This window comes from Hylobates moloch, unplaced genomic scaffold, assembly GCF_009828535.3.
Source record: "Hylobates moloch isolate HMO894 unplaced genomic scaffold, HMol_V3 SCAFFOLD_17, whole genome shotgun sequence".
In the NCBI taxonomy this organism is placed as follows: Eukaryota; Metazoa; Chordata; class Mammalia; order Primates; family Hylobatidae; genus Hylobates; species Hylobates moloch.
The window spans coordinates 34,180,303-34,202,535 of NW_026652292.1; the positions used below are offsets into that span (position 1 = coordinate 34,180,303).

The following is a 22,233-nucleotide window of genomic DNA, read 5'->3' on the forward strand; positions in this document are numbered from 1 at the left end:
GGCAGCACACTCTTAAGTATGAGGCTCCGTGTGTGTGGCTGTGGCTGGCCCAAATATGGCTTCCTCAGCACCCTTCTCAGCCATCTGCTCCCCAGGGAGCTGTCAGGTGTTTGGGTATATAGGAGCAGCAGCTGTTGACCCCCGGTGACAGCCCAGGGGTTGTATAGGACCTGGCAGACCCTACCTCTGGAAGGTCCCTGTGTCTCCTGGGCTGCACTGGGCAGCCAGCATATTCTCGGGAGGGCGGTGGGTGGGCAGGGATGGAGGGAGTCGGTAAAACGGTAGCTACCTGACAGCATTGTTGATATTACTTTTAGGTCAGCATTAAATCCAGGACTACCTACTAAAAGGAACTGAACCTTTTCTACATATGGTTATGCATAGTACAGATAGGTATACGTGGAGGGGACTAAGAGCTTAAATACAACAGGAAGTGGAGCCCACGACGTTTCTGTTCAGCAATGGAGCAAGGAAGAAATAAAGTCAAGTGCCAGTGGTCTCTGCACGCTGCTCCAGGAAAGGGGGCTTGCCTGAGATGCTCCACAAATAAAAACTGGGAAAAATGCTGAAATCTGGGGGAAATTAATGAGAAATTTTCTTAAAAAGGTAAAGTAAGTGATTTTTGCCTAGCAAAAAACTTTTTAATACTTTGAAAAGCATGGACCCTTGTTCCCAATTCAAATTTCCTTTTGTCAGCTTTCTTTGCATTTTGCGAGCACATATACTTTGGCACCTTTGAAAAGAAACTTTAATAAATAAGGGAAAAAAGAGAAACTCATTAGTGAACGGCAATAAATAACAATAACTTAAATCTCAATAAATATCTTCTCTATATTTCTGTATCTGAAACAGATGCATTGCATCGAGTAGCTTCTCTGGTCACTGGTGACCATGCATCAATGGAGCTGGGTATGTAACATCTGTCTCTCTGTAAACCAACAGGCCCGAGGGGCTCTCCCTGCCCGGGGGCAGTTCGGGGCCTTCCCCGATTCTCTCCTACAAGAATGCTGGTGAAAACCACAACTCGTTTCCTGTTTCCAAGGACATAAAGGAAATACCTTCAGGTTTGTGTTTGATCATGAGCACAGCCTTTTTGGTTCCTAGCCAACTTCTTCCCATCCCACACACCGTGATGGAAATCAATCACCAACCGTTGGCAAAAATGCTGGTTGTAGTAAACCTCGGGCCTCAACTTTCAAATGCAAAGGTGATTATCTCTTGTATCTTTGCTTTTCTTTTCCCTCTCCTTTCCAGGGTATGTCTCCACTGAGTGACAGAAAAATAAACCTCTTACTTTCAGCAGTAAAACGTAATGACAAGGAACAACACCAGGATCTCTGTTTCCCTGGTGTCTTCGGACACATGAAAACAAATCACAGGAGATACACTGGTTTGGTTCAAGTGCATCCGCAACCATGCCGGTAATCAGTGATAGTGGACTGTATCAGCTGAAATGGTGGCAATAGCCAACGAGGAACATCAGCCCTGAGCTTCTAGTGACATCGGCTGCCATCCTGGAGAATCCAGAGGGCTGTTTTCTCTCTCTCCTGTCCAGTTGTCTGTAGCTGGATCTCCCTCTACCAGGCTCCCATGATGGCTGCCTTCCTCCTCCTCCTCCTCCTCTTCTTCTTCTTCCTCCTCCTCCTCCGCCTCCTTGGTCCTCATCTTCCATTCTGGGCAAACATTTCCTGGGAACCTTGGTCCCTTTCTTTGCACTGTAGCAGGAATGCAATACACAGCAGTCTCTGGAGCCGGAGTCAGATACATCCACACCTTTTAGCGGAATGCTTTCTTAGAATATGGTAAACCAGGTTATCATCTAAAAATGACAGGTCATCATCAAAGGCGATGGGTCTGCAACATGCCTGCCCTACTTTGTCAGTCACCAGCCTTCTATTTCTGGATAAGTTTTTCAATATTTTGTCGTACGTTGTCTCAGCTGCATCGCAAGAGCCGCTGCAGTACCTAAAAATCAGTTCCTCCTTGGTTTCATAGCCCAGACCCAAGTCAGTGACATTTAAATGTATTGCAGTTAAGACACAACCCCGGTTTTTGCCCCTCTGGCTTCTCCGACCTTTTCCTCTGGAATTCTCTGGGTTGGCAGCTGCAGCCTGCCGATTCCGCTCTCTTCTAGGAAACACTGCCATTTGTTTATCTGGTGACCTTTTCAGTCTTTTAATGGTGGCTTGAATAAAATCCATGACATCATCAAACTGATCAGGATAATCCTCTGGCATATTTGCTGTTCAAAAAGAAAAGAGAAAATGGCACATGAGACAAAATGATCATTTCAAGCCATCTTCAAGATCAAAGTGCCTCCCTAAAGTCAGCAAAAATTGAACCCACAGCAAAACTATCAGCCGGTTAAGCTATGGGACCACTGTAATCCCCAAGAACAGAGGCAAAAATGCACAGAAGAAAGATGATTTAGTTGGAAGAGGAGACTAATGTGGTGGTGACATACTTTCTCGAAGAAAACAAATCCTTAGAAGCGTAGTTTTCATTTGAATAACATCCACCATTTTTAACTAGTCCATGCAGAGCTTGCTGTGAGCTGGCCAATCTTCTAGGGGCATTTTTCCTGCCTAGTCACACAACCTAGAGTAGGGGTTCTCACATGTGAGTATGCAGGAAAATGCCCTGGATATTGACTACCATGCAGATTCTTGGCCCTACCCTTGGAGACGATGAGTCATTTGGTCTGGGGAGGGGCCAAGGAATCTGCATTTCTAACAAGCCCCAAGGAATTCTAATGTAAAAGATCCACGCACCAAAGATCCACGCACTAAACTTTGAGAGACACCGTCTTAGAGGGTGAAAAAACTGAGGTCTTCCAGTATGGCTACCTTTATCTGGAATACTGAGTGCTCGTCCCTGAAACTTGCTTTGATTCTGTGTGGCTGAGTGGGACAAGAGCCATTCTGACAGAACAAATGAAGAGCTCAGGAATGCAACTATAGTTTAAAACTTCCTTGAAAATCATTAAGGAACAGGAAAACAGTTTATATTTTACTAACAAAGAGACTAATTTACCGCTTCCTTTGAACAGCATGACTTTAACAAAAAAGTCCAGTGATAGAGTAAAATGGCATTTATGTATCACAGCAATAAATGAAATGAGATGCTGTTCGTGCATAGAAGCAGCCCTGCCCCCAAGAGTCAGGTCCAGCCTCAGCTGCAGGCTGTCACATGGCTCCCACTGTCTGGCTGCAAGCAGGACAAGAGGCTCATTAGGGAGATCACATGGAGGAAGGATGCGGGGACACTACGATGTCTGAGACCTTTGGTGAAAGTATAAATCAGCAGTCTCTTGGTGCTTTCTGCCGGATTTCAGCGTTTGCTTTGGCGGATCAAGTAAGCAGAGAAAAGTAACTAATGGAACAATGTAATAAATTTCTAAATGGGGGAAAAACAATTCAAACACCTGTTTCTTAGGTATTAGGCCTCTTATGTCCCCCTCACCTCATTTTTCAGGTCATTTAGTATGTTTAGGATTATAAGTGGCTTAGAGAAATAAAGCACAGAAGAGTTGTCAGCAAGAGTAAATGTTTTTTGCCAAGATTGTGTTAAAGCATAGAAAGATTACATTATGTCTAACCCATGTCAAATTGTTTTGTCATAAACCTAACCTATTTAATTGTTAAAATATATCAGGTATCCCTTCCTGTAGAACAAAATCTAGCAAAAGCAACTTAACCGTGTGTGTAGTGTGTGTGTGTGTGTGTGTGTGTAATATATAAAACATATGATATATAATAATGAAAAGACTGGTGATTGGAATCCTTAGAATGCCTAGCTGCTATCTGAAATTTAGCATTGGCTGGATCAGCTGCACGGAAGTCACAAGGCTGTTTCCACACTGGCTGAAGCCCTGTCGCCTCTTGCCTGGATAACCGCAGTGGCCCCTGAACGGGGCTCCCTCATTCTACCCTTACCCACCTTCGATCTATTTTCTACCCAGCACCCAGAGGGATACTTTAAACGCAGAACATAACCTCCTCTCCTCAAAACCTTCCAATGGCTCTCTGTTACTCTTGGAGAAAAAGCCCAAATCCACACTGGCCCTAAAGGCCCTGCCTGACCTGGCTGCCCCTCTCCTCCAGCCTTTATTACCTCTGACCTCCTCTCTTGTTTCTCCTCTTATTCCCTCCCATCTAGCTACCTTGGCTTCCTTACCATTCCTCAAACACGGGGCTTAGTGTCAGTACCACTGACCTTTTCGGCTGGGTCATTCTTCATTGTGGGAGGCTGTCCTGTGCACTGTAGGATGTTTGGCAGCATCCCTGGCTTCCACCCAGGAGAGGCCTGATATGGTATGGCTGTGTCCCCACCCAAATATCATCTTGAATTTTAGCTCCCACAATCCCCACATGTTGTGGGAGGGGGCCCAGTGAGAGGTAATTGAATCGCGGGGGCAGGTTTTTCCTGTGCTATTCTGGTAATAGTGAATAAGTCTCATGAGATCTGATGGTTTTATAAAGCGCAGTTCCCCTGCCTGCCCATGCCCTCTTGCCTGCCACCATGTAAGATGTGACTTTGCTCCTCTTTTGCCTTCTGCCATGATTGTGAGGCCTCTCCAGCCATGTGGAACTGTGAGTCCATGAAACCTCTTTCCTTTATAAATTACCCAGTCTCGGGTATTTCTTCATAGCAGTAAGAAAATGGACTAATACAAGGCCCATAGCATCCCCCATCCTAGTCATGACAGATCAAGGTATCTCTGGATATTGCAAATGTCCCCTAGGGGCAACATCATCCCTCGAGAACTATAGCTTAAACAGTCAGGAACTCAGGGCCTTTGTACTGGCTGTCCCCTCTCTGCCTGGACCCTTGGCCTATAGAGCGATTTGCATTTTAAGTGCAATATAGGTAGGCAAAAAATACCAGATTAAATGTCTCCCACCCTGTGGCTACTCCCACATCTCCTTCAAGTCTCTGCTCAAATGTCATCATCCGAAAGTCCCACCTGACCTCCCTACTTAAAACAAGATTCCTCCCCAACCCCTAATCCAGATACCCCTGCCCTGCACCTCCCCCTCCACCATAATTCTTGCTACATTCTAACACATCATCTAACTGATTTCTTCGGGTTGTTATTTATAATCTGTCTTCTCTAAAAGAATGTCAACTCCAAGAGGCAGGAACTCTGTTCTGCTTGTTCACTGATGGATCTCCAAGTGCTTGAGTAGGCTGTGGAGGCCTACGGTAACTGCTGGCTGAATGAGTCGGGTCATTTTACTAGGGTGAAAGAGAGTTCTTAATTTTTCAAGGGGACACTGGGACTTCAGCTGAAAACTGCATCATTATGAAATGAAATGCTCCAAAATAAACAGCCCACATTACTCAGGAAAGCCACTCTGCCCTGAGTGGCACAGTCATTGCCCACCAGAGAGCTGAAGAACTGTCTCCAAACCGCCTTTCCCCCTCGGCTTTCTGCAGCTTTGCAGCAGCAGCATTAACTCTCAGCACCCACTTCCCCTGGGTCTCCCAAAGCTCTCTGCTCCCTAAGTAATGCTTTCTTAAGGGGGCCTGGGAGAGCGCTCTTTTCTTTTTTTCTTTTTTCTTTCTTTCTTTTTTTTTTTTGTTTTGAGACGGAGTTTCGCTCTTGTCCCCCAGGCTGGAGTGCAATGGCATGGTCTCGGCTCACTGCAACCTCCAATTCCCGGGTTCAAGTGATTCTCCTGCCTCAGCCTCCCGAGTACCTGCAATTACAGGTGCCTGCCACCACGCCCGGCTAATTTTTGTATTTTTAGTAGAGATGGGATTTCACCATGTTGGCCAGGCTAGTCTTGAACTCTGATCTCAGGTGATCCGTCCGCCTCAGCCTCCCAAAGTGCTGGGATTACAGGAGTGAGCCACTGTGCCCGGCCAAGAGTGCTCTTAATTTGTCCTTTCCTTTGTACTGCTTTCTCACTGAACTTCCTTTAGGAAGTTTTCTTTCAAAACAAAACAAAACAACAACTTTAAATCACTTTGACTGACAGAAACAATTGACTTAAAAAAATGAGCTGCGTTAGCTATTGGTGATTTCTTTCAATAATAAGCTGTTAAAGAGGAAATAAATACAGATGTGCCCAGTTTCAAAAAAAAATGCTTGTATATAAATCGGAACTTATAAAACAGATATATTAGGAGTGATTAATCAAAATACAGAAGAGTCTTCAAATTAAAAAAAAGAGACTCTGTTTTACAAAAGGACGCACATCATAGGCTCTGTTCAAGAATTCTAAATAGGTCATTAATTTAGGAACCTGGGCATATAGAAAGTTAAGTTCAATTAACAATCAACTGAAGATTAATCAGAAATGAGGGTAAAACATTACCAAAATTTTAATATACGCTAATAGGAAAATATTAGAGTCACAGAAGTTTAAATTATGCTGGTTTAGACACTCATTAATCTATATGTTACATAATTTTTTATTACTAGAGTTATAATAATAAGGATTTGAATCAGCACTTACAGTGTTCTTTTTTAGCCCTTGATACTTGGAAGATCTTGAAAAACATTTTTCTTCCCTTTTTAAGACATTTTGACTGCATGGCTTTGTCACAGGCTTTGTTTGCCAGGTAAAATACAGAAAGCCTGGCTGTATTTGAATTTCAGGTAAATAGTGAATACACGTCATAGCAAATTTGTCCAAACCCATGGCATGTATAGCACCAAGAGTGAACCCCAATGTCAACTATGGACTTTGAGTGATAATGATTGTCAATGTAGGTTCATCAACTCTAATACATGTAACATCCTGGTGGGAGATGTTGGCGGTGGAGGAGGTTATGCATGTGTAGGGGTAGGGAGTATATGGGAACTCTCTGCCTCCCTTTCAATTTTGCTGTGAACCTAAAACTGCTCTAAAAAATTAAGCCTATTATTTATTTATTTTTTTAAAAAAGGCTTCCTGGCATGTGGCTTATGAAAATTCCTTCCTTTGATGGAAAATCTCCTTCACACTTTGTTGCTAATGTGGAAATATTATTTAAGCCCAAAGTTCAGGCCATATGCAACTCTACTAAGCTGAAGGTTTTTTTTTCCTTCGTCGTCATGAAAAATAGAAGAACCAACAAATATTTTTGCTGAAAAATTTACATGGATATGAATTCTGGAAGCCAGGAAAGGGCAACATTGTATTTTTCAAACCACAGGGCAAATAGGCCTGCATGTTCTGACTAAATGAGTTCATTCTTAGAGCCAGCCTCAATTTATCGATGCGAGGCACTTGGGGGCATTAGGAGCCATACTCCTCTGCAGAGGGTGCTGGGCAGCCTCACTAAGCCTGTCCTTAATTCTTCTGCAGAGGCCTCTCATCCAGCCAAGACAAGAAACTCCTGGTGTTGAGCTGAGATGCCCACAGCTGCCTCCATTTTCCAGGAATTCACTGAGCTGAGGGAAAAGAAGAGGGGTCTGGGTTTGGATTCGTTACCTAAATTAAGACTTACTGGTGCATCTCTGTCTTCATCCTATAAAAGGCTTGGCAGAATGTCAGATATGCAAATTACCCTCATTTATTAACTTTAATAGTGAAATACTTGCAAACCACAAAAGAGGAGCATCATTAAAAAAAAATAGGTCATATATTTTCTCATTTCCCAGACCTGCTTGGAAGATCTATCTTGGAAAACATGTCCATCTAAAAGATAAAGTTTTTGGAAATCCAAAATGCTCAAATGCACTTAAGCTGTCCTTCAGAGTGCAACCAAATATTTTGGTGTTATTCTACTTAAAATATTTTAACTTTGATATGTTCTTTGTATAAATAGTGTTACTTAAATGAAACCTTGTACTGGGGCACAACTCTGGGAACAAACAGTTCACTGCAAAGACTTTGCTGCCCTCGATTATAGGGAAAAAAATAGTAATGTCATCTCAGGAACAAAGGACTGAGATAGTGACTATTTTGTAAAGTCAACTGAGTTTTAATAGGAACAATGGTGAGGGCTCCAAGTCCTCCCTGTAATAGCTGAACTCAAAATTACATAAGCCAAAACATTATATTGGTTAAGCTGGCAATAGTGGACAAAGTCTTTCTTAAAATGCCAGATTTGTCTAAAAACAGTAGAGGTTAACTATATTTTAATCAAAGGGTCATTTTTATACTTGTAGCCGGTTGTCCCCTCCTCAGCCTGGCAAGGCAGGGATTCTAAGCTGACTTTCATTCTAAGTCATCCTAAGTCCCCAACCTGTGGGCCTGAGAGGGAGGTGGCACAAAGTTGTCTATGAGGGACAAAGTGGTGAGGACACAACTCCTTATCCAGAAGGCAGAGGGAAGGTCTTTGAGACTCAGAGGGACCCAGGAGAGAGGGGGCCTGACCTCAGTACCCGCAGTGGTCCTGTTCAGGAGACGTCTTCCAGGCCAGGCTTGAGATCTGCATGAGCCAGGCTTGGCTGATGCAGGGGCCCCAGAGAGAAGGCTCAGCGGTTTCTTGCTATGGTGAGAACAGCCTTGCTACTTCACTAGAAAGTGTCCAGCTTCTGTGCCTGGAAGGGTGAGGGCTAATGGGACTCATAGGGATGAGCTGCTGCCTGAGCCAAGGCCACACAAGTGAGAGATACATCAGGAATCAGTGCCCAGATGGTGGGGCTCAGTTTTGGGATGGGGCAGGATGCTGAGGATGAGGCCGAGGTGCGGTGCCATCCATCCTGACATGTAGAGCTTCCAATGAAAGGCTGTCTTCAGACAGGAGGAAAATGGAAAACCCCCTAATGGTGGGAGACATTTAATCTGGTATTCTTTGCCTACCTATATTGCAGGTAAAATGCAAATTACTCTATAGGCCAAGTATCTGAAAAATATAGAGATCTCTCTCTATCTATAAACACATACATATACACATGCATGCATACATATGTGTCTACACACAGAGACACACACATACATACTTATACAAAAAGAAAAGATCAACTTAAAATTGATACAACTTCTCAAGAAGAGTCCCAACGAATGCCATTGTTTTGGAATAAGTTAACTTTATCTTTCTATATGATACAAACATGATTTTCTTCCACTAATATTGGAATATCATTACAAGAACTACATGGCTGAGTTTAACTTGTAAAACTTCTTGCATTACAAAATTTCATCAGGCTATAACTTAGATAAGAGCTTCCTCCAAGCACTTGAAAAACATTACCAGTATAAAGGTGGAATACTGCCTACTTTCACACAATGTTAACTTTAAACCTGACAACCTCCCTTCAATGATAAATTGAATACTATCTCCATTTTACAGCTCGGGAAGCTGAGACTCAGAGAAGACAAATATTTGGTGAAGTCCATAGGACTAATAAATGTGGACTTGGTGGTTCAGTTTCAAAGCTCAGACTTGTTGTCTTTTTGTTTTAAAGTAAAAACTCTACTACCACTGAGCGCTTCAAGTCTTGTGGCAGATGGGAATTTACTCTGAGACAAAAGCAAGACATGCTGGTTTCACCTGTACACGTTTACCAAAGTCAGCACAGGAGGTGAGAAACATACATTCTGTTGAAAAATTCAGTATGAACTCAGGTACGCTAAGTAGATCCTAAAGTTAGGCTGCCATGGGCCACAGAATACAGTAAATTGTCTCCAAAAAAGGAAAAGCCATGCTACTCAGGGGCATCTCTCCTGTGTCCTGGTTCTGGCATATCATGCTAAGACAGCTCTGGCGATTTCCCAGTTAAAACCGGAAAAGCCGCAGCCAGCACGGCAGCAGATCCAGACAGAGAGGCCCCATCTCCGGAAGCTCCTCCAACTCACGCTGGCACCAAATGACCAGGCTCTTGCTGCAGAGTTGGAGACAAGAGAGGCCCGGATTCCAGTCTTGGGTCAGTCCCTGACCAGCCGCGTGACCTTGGAAGTAGTCACTTAACCCTTCGGAGGTCAACTCAGTGCTCTCCGGGGCCCTTTCCAGCTCCAAAATGCTGAAGTGTGGAGAGTTTAAGTCTTGGCTGGAACGTGTGGCCAGACACGGGATTTTCATTCACCTCTGCCAGGGAGTAGACCACCTCTGGCTGACGCCCCAGCAGCATTCAGCTCAGCCAGTACCATCGGGGCCCCACAAAACCCCACAGGAGGTATTTTAGAACTCCGCATTGCTCGACCTCTTCAGTTTACCTCTTGGCTCAATGTCTCGGCTACATTTGAAATGATCGTCATCAGTCTTCTCTTAAATCATCAAGTCATCTTCCTGTGCCCTATTTAAGAGAGGTAAAAGATGTGTAGAAAGGACCCTGTATCTGCATCTGAAAGCATCCAGATTCTACTGTAAGGCATTCTTAAATGTCAGTTTCCATCTGTAAAAATAGAGATGGGCCCCATGGCCCCTGAGAGGACACACTACAGCCTCACGCTACAATTCCTTCAGTCTCCATCACCCAAAAGTCAAACACTCAATTTACCATTTTTTCGAATCTCAATTTTATTCATTTCTGTTTTTGCTGCTTCAAGTATGCTTAGGTCATACCCAGCTTATGACTCCAAGGCTAGAATTGCCCACTGCAAGTGGTACAAAATGGATCGGGAGAGCCAAGCAGCTTGTCCTTGAAGTCGATCTCTGGGCTGTCAACTCTTGTTCTTATTTGACCTTCAGGAACCTCTAAAATGTGCAGTCCATGAGAATGGACTCTAAATGTGAGTTCATGAGAATGTTCCAGTTCTCTGAAAAACTTCTGTAAAGTTTTGTTATCTGCTCCTATTTCAAAGTGATGACTTTGCCACTTATTTGAACTACTTTTTAAAAAAGGCCCATAGATCAGTAAGCACTGAATGCTGATGCATCTTACATTATGTAATGACCTTCCGTGCTTTCCTATTTTGGACACGGAATTCATCTAGTGTTTGGTAGACCGTCCTGATCATAGGCTGCTGTTGGGTTAACTTTCAGAAGTGTCTACAGCATCTATTTTCCTAAAAACAATTACCATCTGAGGCAATTTACTAAGTCATTGTGACCATTTCCAGAGCTACCAGTATGTTCTCTTCAGGACCAGTGGTTTGTTGACAGTAAGGCATGACATCGATTTATTTGAAAAGTATTTGCATTGTAAAAACACCAGTGTTTTGTTGTTTTAAAAAAGCATTTCTGGATTCTCTCAAGGCAGAAGAAAAAGACCAACCAGAATGCAAAACACTTTAGAATATAGAAAAAGGAGCTATGGGTGTACTTTGAAAAGCCACTTTGCCCATCAAATTGCCATCTTATTTACCATCTCCACCCACTCTGAATGACATTGCACATACTAGTTGTGCTATATCCTAAACTGTTATCCTACAACTCAACTAAGAAAATTTGTAATAAATGGACTGAAAATTACTCCATCAATACAAATAGCCAGAAAACCCCACTCAGGGAGAGACAGACAGTAAATTCCTTTGTTACTCAGGTTCTGATCGCCTTGCTCTGATTTCTATGTATGTGGTCCATGCTTTTATTACAGTTATGCTAATAATTTTACAGTAATACAGCACGGTCCCCCTGGGTGGAAAGTGTCCATTCTTCAGCTTTTAAGTCAGGAAAACACCCAACAGGGTGTTCATTTGTTAGCTAATCCATGAACACCTGGTGTGAGCTAAAAGCACTCCAGAGTCAGTAATAAACACCCCAAGCTAACGAGCACACACCAGGAGCTCTGCTACTGCCCTTATAAAAAACTTAACAGGGAAGGGTGAGGAAGTTACGCAGGAAAATTAAGTGCACAAAAAGCCACTAGGGCAAATCATCCCTGTGGTGTTATCAGAGGCAGGTGGTTGTGGGGGAAGCGGAGTCTCTCTTTTCTTCTTTCAGTGAAGCCCTGCCCCCAGCCTGAGAGGCTGCAGGACCCTGCAGGATTCTGCACTCAGCATCCCTCAGCTCTTCCCAGGGGACCCACTGAGCAGTAGGTAAAAGGCATGTAAGGGTCTCAGTGATTTGAACAAGAAGGAGGGACTAAGAGAAGATGAAAGAAATCTGCTTTATCATTTGAATTTGTTTGGTAGATTCCTGTGGTCAGATATGAGGAGGGAATTTCTACCCCCAGTGAGTGAATTTACGGGAATCTCAAAGACTCTTCAGGTAATGAGATATGGTTATCATTCTAAAACAACTTTACCTGCCAAACCCATTCCCTGATTTTTTTTTCCTTGATGACTTTTTGATGCAGTCAGAAGAGTGACATCTGAGTGTCGTGGGCTGGCAGGAAGTGATCTTGTGCAGTGGTGACAAGTGTGAATGCTGGACTCGGGCTGCCCTGTGTCCAGACCCTGGCTAAGCTGCTAACCCTGTAAGCCTCGATTTCCCCATCTTTCAAATGGGGCTAGTCACACCTTTACCTTCAGGTCAAAATTAATATGATAACATAAGAAAAGATTTCAGCTCAGTTCCTGGTCCACAGAAAGTATTTCACAAATGGTGCCTAATGTAGGCCAATCTGGTTATGACATCTGGGATCCTCCTTCAGCAATATTTGCACAGAAGGCAGCAGTGCAGAGCCAACTCTACAGTCTCTAGACAAAGCAAGATTGCCCAAAAGGGGATCCAGACACTGGTCCCTACTTAGTCTAGCATGTTCTACAGGGAGAGATCTCTGTGCAGGGCCTGGAGCCCCTGGCATGGTGGGTTCTGGGCAGAAGCCACAGGCCCGTCTTGGGAGGCTGTGTGAGCTCTTCCGTGTTCCTCAAAATGCCTGACAACTAAACATGCAAATATCAGCAGACCCCGGAGCTCATGAGGGATATCTTTGTGTCCACTATGGCTTAGAGCAGTGTCTTCAAACTGAGGCACCTGGCCCTCTGGGGGCACATGAAGACTTTCTGCAGTGCCTATGGGTGGTTGAAAGGGAATCCATGTCCATTTCCTCAATTTCCACATGTGCCGTGTCCTAAAACGTCTGGTCTGCCTGCGGATGCTCCTGCTGTGGTTCTCCTTGCCCACGTCCTGTTTTCCAATCCCCCTTTGTCCTTACTGAGAGATGGTGTGCTTCTCACCTATTTAGCCATTCTATTGTGAGGCCTGTCCCAGGGATAAACACCTTTAGGTGCCATACAAAGGCATTCATGCATGAATGGCTCCTTGGGACAAACTGATATTGGGTGCTTCCTGATGTGAGGACACAGTGCCATGAATATGATATTCCAAGGATGCTTACCTACATCTAATCATGTGGAAATAATCAGACAGATCCAAACTGAAGGGTGGTCTGGGAAACAGCTGGCAAAAGAGCCCAGAGTTTTCACAAATGTCAATGTCATGGGGAAAAAAAGACTTGGGAATCATTTTAGATTAAGGAAGTATAAAGATACCAGACAGTCAAATGCAATTTATGGTCCTGGGTTTAAAAAAAAAACAAAAAACATAAAGGACATAATTGGTACAACTGGGGACATATGAACACAGACTATCTATTGGATAACAGTATTATATTCATGTTAAATTTCCTGAGACTGACAACTGAATTGTGGCTATATAAGACATTGTTCTTGTTCTTAGAAGGTACATACTGAAATATTTAACATTCTGATGTTTGCAACAAATTCTCAAATGGTTCAGAAAAAAACGAGGCCAAATGCTAAAAAAGAGGTTGATCTTAGTGAAGGATGTATGGGTGTTCACTGTACTACAAACACTTGCAAAGGGAGATAACTTTGTGAATAAACCAAGAAATCCTGAAGCAAGTTGCTCCATATTTCCTCCTGGCCAGGCCCCTTGGGAAGCCTCAGTGCTTTCTTTGCTTGTCTGACTGTTCACCTATCCATCTCTTTACCTTACAATTGGGAACCAGAAGTGTGACAGTTGTCATGGGGTGTATATTAACATGTACATTTGAATTGAAAATGAAGTCAGACCTTTTCTGACCAAGAAGCCAATTGATTTGGGCTGATTAGTTTGATCATTTTCCATGAACTGAATAAACTACATATGCAGGTGCAAAGTTTTACCAAAAGAATATTTAAAGCATATATACAGTTCCTGAAAGGGCTAGAAATGACATCTGGTGTAACTATTTAAACCTATGAGGAAAAATTTTAGAAAGCTTCAAAGTAGGTAATCATTTTTCAACATTCTTATTTGCAGGTTTGCAGGCAAAAAAAGTTGGAAGGCCATATTATTTTAAAACCATGCTTTTCTACTTCAATTATGTTGTTAAAGTTATGCAAAAGTGGGTTTTGCCTCTACTGAGCTAACCAATTGTTTCCCAGTGGCGACCCAAGTCTGCTTACGCATACTCCTATTCCCACTGAGGCCATCGCTCTGGCACTCATGCAGTCACACTAGGTTCCCATATGGATGCCATCCCCTCGCTGGGCAGAATGGGAGAGATCTGAGAACCAGAGTCTCCCACAAGGCCTCCCGAATGCTGTCTGCCTACCAAGCACTTGAGGAGACCTTGCTTTGTTCCAAAGAGTTAGGGAGTCTTCTCTCATTGCAAAAAGCATCAATATTATAGGAATACTTAGAGAAATTCATGTTTCTCTTCTTAAAAACATCCTGATCTGGACTTTGAAGTAGTCATTAGTAATACTGGCTTAAGCCCAAATGGAAATTTTAAAAGGGCCAAAAGGAAATTTGATAGTCTCTGCTTCTCCTTTCTCTTTGCTTGCTTAATTTTCCTGGAAATCTGTGTTTCAGGGTTAGTGAGTGCATTTTTAAGCAAGCCAAATGTCTGTATTTTCTTAATCCACTAATACGCACGCACAGTCTGTGTAAAGTCAAGAAATATTGGCTTTCGGACCAACATACTGAGGTTTAAATTCTGGCTTCACCACTTACTAGGTTTGTGACCTGGAACAACTCTCTAGGTCTCCTTTCTTCACCTGTAAAATGGGGATAATAATATTTCCTCTTGTATTGTAGAGCTCAAACTTACTTGATTTCAGGACAAGAACTGTGTTCATCATGTGGATAGTTAAAAGGTGCTAGGTCATTAACTGTAATATTAAGTGTTTATTTGCAGCTATTCACTTACTTGGGGCTAATAGTTTGGTTCAATTGTGCCTATGTCTAGAAGATGTTTAAAAATAAAAGCACAACACCTCAAAATAAAAGACATGCTTATGGCATAGGCCCCACTCAAAAGCAGTCTGGGTATTTAGGTAACTTCTGCTGCAAGACAGCTTTGAAGCAGGATCCCGCCTTGCAGTCACCTGCCTGCTCCATGGGTGCCCCTCTGCTATCAAAAACAGAGCAAACACCTTTCCTGAATTTTATAGTATCACACAATCTGGTATCACCTGTCAAGACATCTTCAGTTTCCCACCACTTCTTAGCACCTCTTTCTAGAACTTGGAGACTGGTCTGTCCTCCTCTTTGTTCCACTGTCCCTTCCCCACATCATGGTCACAAATTTTCCCATGCTACTCCTTAGTATGGAATGTCCCCCTTTCCTTTTCCCTTCCCTTCCAAACACCCATCTTTCAAGTACCAGGTCAAATCCTCCCTCTTCCTTGAAGTCGTCCCTGCTATGATCCCCAAATCCCAGTGATCTCACTGCTAGGAATTTTTACCACACACGCATACAGCTCACCTAAACCCTACACAATAGACATATCTATCTGACTGACATTCTATTCATCCATCCAGCCATATGCCCATCCACCTAGCAATAGTTTACAGCTAGATCACAAGCAACTTTATTTATAAATTTAGCCTTTTTGAGGCCGCATGGCACCCAGTACATGAAAGATATTTAATATTTGTTTCCTGATTGAGCTCAAGTAATTAACTAAAAAACAAGTATTTTAATCAAATGAAGGTGCTATGGTCCATGAGTGTTAAATAAACAAAGATCAAAGAGATGTTAGGAGGGGAAAATATCAGGGAGCTTTAATTTTTATATCTGTTGAAGAAGAACCTGTTGAGTACACTGCTTACGCCCTGGGTCAGCCTAAGCTCCTAAGACTGGCCAAATCAATTTAAGCCTTAAATAGATTTCTCTAAGCAGTAACAGTTTGAAATGGGTTTCCAGATGGGCCAGAATGAGAATGTTGGTCTCAGATCTCAAGTAAAGAATCAGTGCCTCCTACAAGAGTCTGATGTGCAGTTTCTTGATTCCAAGATACCCATCCCAAGTGGCAGAGCTCCTTTCCAGCAAAGGTAGTTACTTTGTTAAAGTATTGTTCATTCATGCAGTCCCTAAGTGATAAGACACAATAGATAGATGGCGTTTGTTTATTCTAAATTCTGTATTTCATAACATTAGATTTGAAAGCTCAACATTTACCCAGCTTGTTGCACTAGAAGCTTCCTTAGCTCTATAGAGGTGGTCTCACAGTTTACTAAGTTTTTTTGCTAGGGTTATGAAACTTCTTAAATTAAATGTCCAGCTGGGATCATTTACAAAGATACGCTCCATCTCCATACAGGTAGCCTCCAACTCGCAACCCTCTTGTCACTTACATAGAAAGATCCTACCCTGCCTTGGCTCCCTCCTTCCCATGAGGGAAGAGGTCTCCCTAACATAACCATGGGAGTTTGGTGAGAAAAATTCCACTGGAAATATGTGGGCTTGGAAACTGGGGAAGGGACGGAGCTGTGAAACCTGGGAAGAACTAGGGGCAGCTGACCCAGGGGCAGAATCCCAGGCAAGCCTGGCCTGCCTACGTGCTGACCAACCAACAGTGGGGCCCAAAATAGCCTGCCCACAAGGCCTGCATTTCTCTCACTCCCCGTACTCTGTTGTGCTGCTGAAATCCCACTATTTAGAGCAGCATCCTGGCAGATGTCGTAGCGGAAGAAGGGAATTCACTGGGTGCCCAAGGAGGGGCCATTGCAAGTAGGAGGGTGGCAAATGACAACTATGATCCCTATTTATGGAGCAGAGGCTTTACAAAGCAGTATCTAAGTTAACCCTCACATCAACCCATGAGACAGGTTTACTCTTACGCCTATTTTACAGGGAAGAAAAAACGAAGCTTAAGGGATGTTAAGTAACAGCTCAACATCTCAGTTAAGTGGCAAGGCTGGGGTCCAAATCCTAGCCTGGTCTGAATGTGTTACCTTGAGCTCTTGCTTGCTGAAACCTCCCTGGTTTCTTGTTCTGTGCCCTCCTTTTGCAGATTATGGGATGTGCCCCCCAGGGCAGAGATTCTCACTTAGTAATATTGTGAGTGACAGTTCAGTTATATCTTGGTTTACATAGGTTTTTGTGGGCTAGCCTGAAAACTTGATAGCTTAATTTAAAAAATTGTTTCCATAGGAGATTTTGTGAACTGCTACCAAACTGGTAGAATATAATCCCATTATATTATACTAAATTAGGAATTACTTGTAATTCCAACTTAACGATGCTCAGTGTCATTTTAGTTGGTTTCCAGTGGCACAAAAAATTCAGCCCACCTTATTGGACTGAGGTTCTTTCACGTTGATTTTTTCATACCACCACACATGTACATTTACTAGAAGCTATGCTCCATGAGGGCAGCGACTTTTGTTTATTAGGTGTATCAAGGTATCCCTAGCACTTAGGACAGTGCCTGGCACAGACAGGCATACATGTAACTATTTGGTGAATGTATATGTGCATTTAGATGCAATTTTTTAAAACCACATGCATTTTATGCTCTTACTTATTAAATACATTTAGAGTTGAGATAGGGAATATGACTATGATGAACTAACCTTCAATAAATTCAGACAACCTTGTGCACCATGGTCTAAATCATTAGTTCAAGACCTTCCTCCCATATAAAGTATCTTCCCCTTCCCATATAAAGTACATTTCAGTAGTTTGGGGGAAACTCTGGTCCCAGCTTCAGACCTGCCTCCTGTGATCATGGAACTGTGGCGCATTATAGATGAGTTGCTTTGCCTCTTTAGGTTTCAGGACTAGAGGGGTTTCCTTTCAGCTCGAAAATGCTATGACATTTGCAAGTTTCAAATGTCATGCCTGCTCTAATTGCCCTTTGGAAATTGGCAAAAAGCAAAATACTGGGAAAATACTGGCAAAAAGCAAAATAAACAAACAAAGATAGCCAAAGAGAAAAGTCTTGGGTACCCCAAAAGTCAAATCACAAGTCCTTGAGTTGAGACAGGCTAGAAGTTGCTATAGGAGGCAGCCCTGGGCCATTTACTTTACAGCCAGCCTCTAGGCAAGCCCGTTGGCCAATTATGAATTCCATTTGGTTATCTCACACTGAGGTCATACTAGGAATAGAATTCTGGATGTTTTATTTACATTGGAACCAGCGGAACACATGCAATCTTAAAGGTGAGTGTGCAAACTGTGAATATTCTAGTCCTCCTGTGAAAAGCACAGAATGACGTTAATGTGGCATGAAAGCTCTTTTGCTCAATCATTAACTTACAAGTATTTGGATGGAACTAGAGGAATCAGAATTTATGATACTTTCTATTTTTAAATGAAATGTGGTGACTTAATGTTTTTCTACATAAGCCTTAACCAGTTGCACCGTGTACAGTGCAGGATATAAATGTCAGCACTGTGACAGAGGCGTGTTGACACTGGTTGAGTGTTCAAAGTCTGCATACTGTCATTATTTTGCCTTCCCTGCACTTGACAGCTTGCTACCGAATCAAACATATCTGGAAAGAAGTCAGTTTGGCTTAGAATGCAGCTCAGTTTCTCTTTGGGAACGTTTCTTTTTCAGGTTTCCTCTGGGATCTATTGGGTCTTCCCATAGACAAAACACAATGGGGTGGGTTTTGCTGTTCAAATGTAAATAGAGAAGTGAGAATCTTGTTCACTGATGACACAGCATCAATTTTGGAAAAGGGAAGCAATCCCTCTTCCCTACAACATGCCCTTGTCCCTGCAATCTGTGCTAACTCGCTTACTTTGTGACTATTTGTACCTTACACGAGCCAAAGATTTTCTTGGGTATTATCAAGCCATGGTGGTTCAAGTCTGGTTGCACATTAGACTCATCTGGGGAACACCTAAAAACTCAGGTGCCTGGGCCACACCCCAAACCAAGTAAATCAGAATCTCCTGGGGTGAGACCTAGCATCAGTAGTCTTTAAAGTTCCCCAGGTGACTCCAATCTCTTCTTAGGAGATTATTCCCAAAGGACTTTAGGACACGCATAAAGGCCAAGGGGCAAATCTCATAGCCACTGGCATTGTGGAGTAGAAAGGCCTCTCTTTATGGTACAGTTACAGACTATTCCTTGAACTCTAAAGTAACTTGCCGGAAAGTCACAGAGTTAGTTGAAAGCAGAGCCAGGAGTCTGAGCCAGAATTAAATGAACCTAGTTAAACAGGGCACTAATATGGCAATTAAACCTCCATGAATTAATCAGTTTTATAATCAGGCACAGTCATTTTTCTCTTGGCAACGTTTGGGTTAGAGAACTATTATCTGCCACTGTGTTCCTGTCCCTCTTGTCTAGACCTTTTGAGTGAATGAATAGCCAGTTTTGGAAGACCCGGTACTAAGGGGCATTTTTAAGTTTCTGTTGGAGAAACATTTATATACACTAAATTTGTGATGGAAATAAAAGGCTTTAAAGTAGGTTTATACAGTTAATTGACAGACACTCTTGGAACAGGTACTTTAGTTTCAAAGGATTAACTATGTTCCCTAACTTCCTTTTGAAGTCTTAATTTGCCTTATAAAAAAATCCACTTTCTATCTTTCTTGGGACTTGTGGAAGAAGGTGCTTTTGTTGCTATAATTAAGCATAAAATAAGCATATTGCATTTACTGGATTTTTTCCTAGCCAAGGCCATTGGGTTTGGGGGACTCAGCGCACAGCTGACTATTGCAGGACTACTACTGTGGTTATGACCATAGTAAGTTTCAAGCGCAAAGTTACTAGAGGGATAATTCTGGGGGTGTGGTTAGGGAGGGAAGAGTAGCCAGGGTGGTATCCTAGTTACATACTGCTCATTCCTGCTTTGTTTTGGGGTTGTGTGAAATTTTCTATTGCTACCTTTGTTGACATTATGCCGCTGCAACAGCCTCTATCACATGTAATGTAGCCTCTCTCACTTCATGCAACAAGCTTCTGAGGAGTGGAGGGAAAGCGAGATCACATCACAGCTGATATGCCCTGATTGACTTGCTTCTAAAACATGTTAATTTTTGAGAGGTAAATCACAGACTTATTTTCTAATAAGAATAACCTGGGTTTTTTTTCTCAAGAGTTAGCACTGTCACACGTGGAGTGAGCTACAGTCTTTGTCCCTAGTCCCAGCCAGCACTATTTATGGTTAAGTCTTTCTAGAACCGGAACTTTTCTGAACAGAGGAACTTTTCTGAACAGATTTGACATTACCCAGACGCTTGTTCTGGAAATGGAGGCCCTTCTGTGTTTTCTCTGCCTCTGGCTTGCTTTTGTGAAAAGCCGGCCTCTCGCCTTGCAGGCGCAGTTTAGGATGAAAGTGCAATAGTTTTCAGAATTAAGCACAGCCAGGCACAGACACACAGATAAAGGGCTTTGGAAGCAAAGAAAAACTGGGAGTGTGTATAGATGAGGAAACAGAAAAGGGGACAGCTGTGTGTGTGTTTCTGAGGTGGTGGTGCTGGTGGGGAGGATATTTGTTCATCAGAATGCTAAAGGAGCAGCATAGAAATTCCATCCTCTCTGTGCTGGGCAAACCAGCGCGTGTCACTTTCGGGCAAGGTGTGCGGGCAGCAGTGGGCAGCCAGGCACCCCTGGGGCTTCAGCACCCGTACCCCTTGCCCACGGGTCGGTAGGCCACACAGCCATCATCAGGCTGGCTTGGGGTACATGCGGGGCTGGCTGCGGGTGGGGGTGCGAGGGGGGCCGCCGGCGGCCCCCCGGTGGGGAGGGAACGGTTCTTACAGTCACTGCTCAGCGCGAAGGGCGCGCGGCGGCGGCCGAGGGAGCGGTCTTCGGCGGGCGCCTCGGGAGGCCTCTTACCGGCGGGCAGCGGGAAGGCGGACGCGGTGTGGAGCAGCACCAGGCAGACAGCCACGACATCCCATAACTTCATCTTAAAGTCCCGTCCGGCGGCGGCACCTGCGCGGGCAGGCGGGAGGTGGGGGAGAGAACCGCAGAATGCACGTTAAGCCTGGGCTCCCCGCGGGTCCCTGCGCCCCTCTCCAACCTCGTCACCGCCCTCCTCCGGCAACGCTGCAGGCCAGCGGCTCCTCGGGCACTCCTGCCCTCCTTGCAAGTCCCCAGTTCGCTTCTTCCTCCTCAGTGCGCCCCAGGAGCAGCTCGCACTCCTGGTTCAGGTTGCAGCTGCCCTTCTCCACCACCCGGTCTTAGGGGTCACAGTTTCAAGCAGGGCTGCTATCCCCTCCAGTTAACTTCCCATCCCCACCACCACGATTCCTGTTCAGTCCCCTCTACAGGTGCGCAACATCCCCCATTCCTGGGGGGCAATCGGGTAGTTCCCACCCGGCGTCCTCCACCCCAACCAGAGACCTCTCGTTCTTGTCCCGGTAGCTCCTATAGGCCCCGGAACCAGCCCTCGGCCCAAGCAAGGACCGGTCTTTCTCTTTGGGAATAAAATCAAGCGCATTCCCCTGCCTCGGGTCCCGAACAGGCTTCTGGCTAGTCGAGCGCAGGCTCGGGGGCACCACTCACCCCGCCTGCCGCCCACACCTCATTCTTCCCACCTAAATAGGTATTCTGTTGCCAGGGCAAGAAGTTAGCAGGGACTTGGAGACTTTTGGCCTGTATGGGATATCTGGGTTAAGTTACTTAACTTCCCGAAGCACTGATTCGATTTAAAATACTCGTCCCACCTCTTAAAGTTATGAACGTTAAATCACGCATGGAAAAACTCTAGCCGAACATGTAGTAAGAGCTCAGTAAATGCTTTACCATTGCTGTTAGGCAAAGACTGCATTTGCCTTGAAAGTTTTAATCCTCCGTGGTATACCCGAAAACCCTCTCTTGATTGGATTTTGCACCTTTGAGAGATTCTGGCCCTAATCCCTTCCCCTCCCAGAGGAGTCGCTGGCTCCCCGCGCCCCCGTCACGCCTGGACGACTGTACCCAGTCTCGGACGCTTTGGAGGTGCTCTGGCACTGGAAGGCCTAGACCGTGGTATGGCGCAGAGTAGGGGGTTCAGCAGCTCTTTTCAGCCCGAGGTGGGCTCTGTTTGGCTTCTCAATCCTCACACCCCTACAAAGGAGGGCCACGCAGCTGGGGGTGGGTTAGAAAAAGGGGCTGTAAATTTGGGGGCGAGTTCCAACCAATGAGGAGATGGGGAAGAACCGAGGCATCTTGGGGTGCAATGTTATCCAGTGCCTTCCTAATCCCACGGTTCCAGTCTCCAGGGGACTAGTGACCTAGAGAGAATCTCCTCAAGCGGAATCTGCGAGATTCATGCAGTCGATTATCC

The 22,233-nt window shown here is 44.1% G+C and overlaps 1 protein-coding gene across 1 annotated transcript; it reads right to left on the reverse strand.

The window, feature by feature from the left end:
* Positions 1-1,565: 1,565 nt before the first annotated feature.
* Positions 1,566-20,897, reverse strand: GDNF (glial cell derived neurotrophic factor). Its single transcript, XM_032135863.2, has 2 exons — positions 20,721-20,897; positions 1,566-2,242 (listed from the first exon to the last, which is right to left on the reverse strand). The coding sequence occupies exons 1-2, from the start codon at positions 20,869-20,871 to the stop codon at positions 1,758-1,760; spliced, it is 636 nt and encodes a 211-aa protein (XP_031991754.1). The 5' UTR covers positions 20,872-20,897; the 3' UTR covers positions 1,566-1,757.
* Positions 20,898-22,233: the final 1,336 nt, after the last annotated feature.